The 1,636-nt window shown below is 29.4% G+C and overlaps 1 protein-coding gene across 1 annotated transcript; it reads right to left on the bottom strand.

Moving 5' to 3' along the window:
• Positions 1-737: 737 nt before the first annotated feature.
• On the bottom strand, positions 738-1,079 carry LOC111828679 (defensin-like protein 43). The gene is made up of 2 exons (XM_023777199.1): positions 987-1,079; positions 738-892 (listed from the first exon to the last, which is right to left on the bottom strand). Exons 1-2 carry the CDS (start codon positions 1,069-1,071, stop codon positions 738-740), a joined length of 240 nt encoding a protein of 79 aa, XP_023632967.1. The 5' UTR covers positions 1,072-1,079.
• Between the last annotated feature and the right edge of the window lie 557 nt (positions 1,080-1,636).

Here is a 1,636-nt window from a genome sequence, read left to right as displayed (position 1 = left end):
TCCATTTATTCTTGTGACTATGACCAACTTGTCTACCATCTCCCATCGTGGAAATCCGTTAGACAAACTTTGATCTCACATGTATTAACTAGCTTATTAGCCTTTGCTTCAAAGCTCTCTTGGGTTATTTTTTTAACTCATATTATCTATCTTTAGATGCCTTGCTTGTTTTTTTTCTAAAACTTTGGATTTATGTATCCTTCTCTTTGTACTAATATTTATGATTTATAAATCAAGTTTTTGGCCCAAAAAAAAGTGAAATATATTAGAATCTAATCTTGAAATTGCAAAGAACGACTTGGTACTTTGCTATACTATTGCAAGGAGAAAATTTATCATAATACCTTGTTGCCTTATCATTTTCAATATAATAGCAACAACAAAAAAACTGATCAATTGTTTTAATTTTATAATAGTTACAATCATTTGTAAACGTAACATATAGTTCACCTTAAGGAATTTCTTTTTTCTTTTTCTTTCTCTTTAAGTTTTACCAAACCTAAATCCAAACTAATTTTAACAAGTCTACATAAATCATAATTACCTCCTCATTTTCTCCGCTTTAATAACTGAAATAGCAATAAATGAACTGTATGGTTGATAGTAGTTCAGACTTTTTTAATAAGAAAACTATAATCGTTAAACAATTTTATATTTAATCATTTAATTTATTATTTGTAGCAAAACAACAAAAGAAAGAAAAAACCGTATGAATGCAAATAGAAGACTTGTTTCTATCACTTGGTGCAACAACATTTGTTTCCGAAAGAAGTAGCACATCTCCCAGATGTGAACCCAGCCTTCCTACAATCCGCCGCACATTTACCATCACCGTACGTCGGCGAACAAGTGTTCTTGCACATATCATCAATTCTCCCAGAAGGTTTGATCTCTGCATGTCCACAAAGTCACCACATATTAATATCGTATATAATCATATCTACGTTCTTGCTTTGAAACGATGAAACCTAATCAGAAAACATTACCTGAAGCCAAGATGTTGTAACTGGACAAAGAAGCTGAAATTATAATCAAGAGTAAGAAAGTCATCGAAGTCTTGGTGTTGCCCATTTTCTTGCTTGAAGTATCAAACTATAAAGTTTATTTACAAAATATGTTATGTGAGTTTCTAGATTATAAGTAGAAGCTATATTTATAGAACATTAAGGTTTTTGTGATTGTCAAAAAGAAGTTTACAATTGATGGATCTTCCATATATATGAATAAATTTGTAGTTTGACTAAAAAATATTTTTATATATATTGGTGCATGTATATGGATCTTCCTATATAATAAATAATATTTTACTCACTAAAGAGATTTTTTTCTTAATTCTTTTTTTTTGTTTTCAAAAACAACGTTGACCCATATCATATATCATATCGAAATAGGTTAAAGAACCGGGTTCAGATAATAGCTAAGATATTTTGTTTAAAATTAGATGGTTTCTTAGTTATGATTTATTTTCTTTTTTGACAACTCTTGATGTGCAAATTCTGGCTTATGTACCCAGCCATGGCTCAAGAAATTAGAATGCCCTTGGGCAAAAAAATGTTTTTGGCCTTTTCTCTAATTTATGCTAACGAAATTTTAATTTGTGTGCCCATAAAACATGTTTTTAAAGATATTTTTATAC

Source organism: Capsella rubella, unplaced genomic scaffold, assembly GCF_000375325.1.
Source record: "Capsella rubella cultivar Monte Gargano unplaced genomic scaffold, Caprub1_0 scaffold_1, whole genome shotgun sequence".
NCBI lineage: Eukaryota > Viridiplantae > Streptophyta > Magnoliopsida > Brassicales > Brassicaceae > Capsella > Capsella rubella.
The sequence above is the reverse complement of the archived record's forward strand: the minus strand, read 5'-3'. Positions and strand labels throughout refer to the sequence as shown.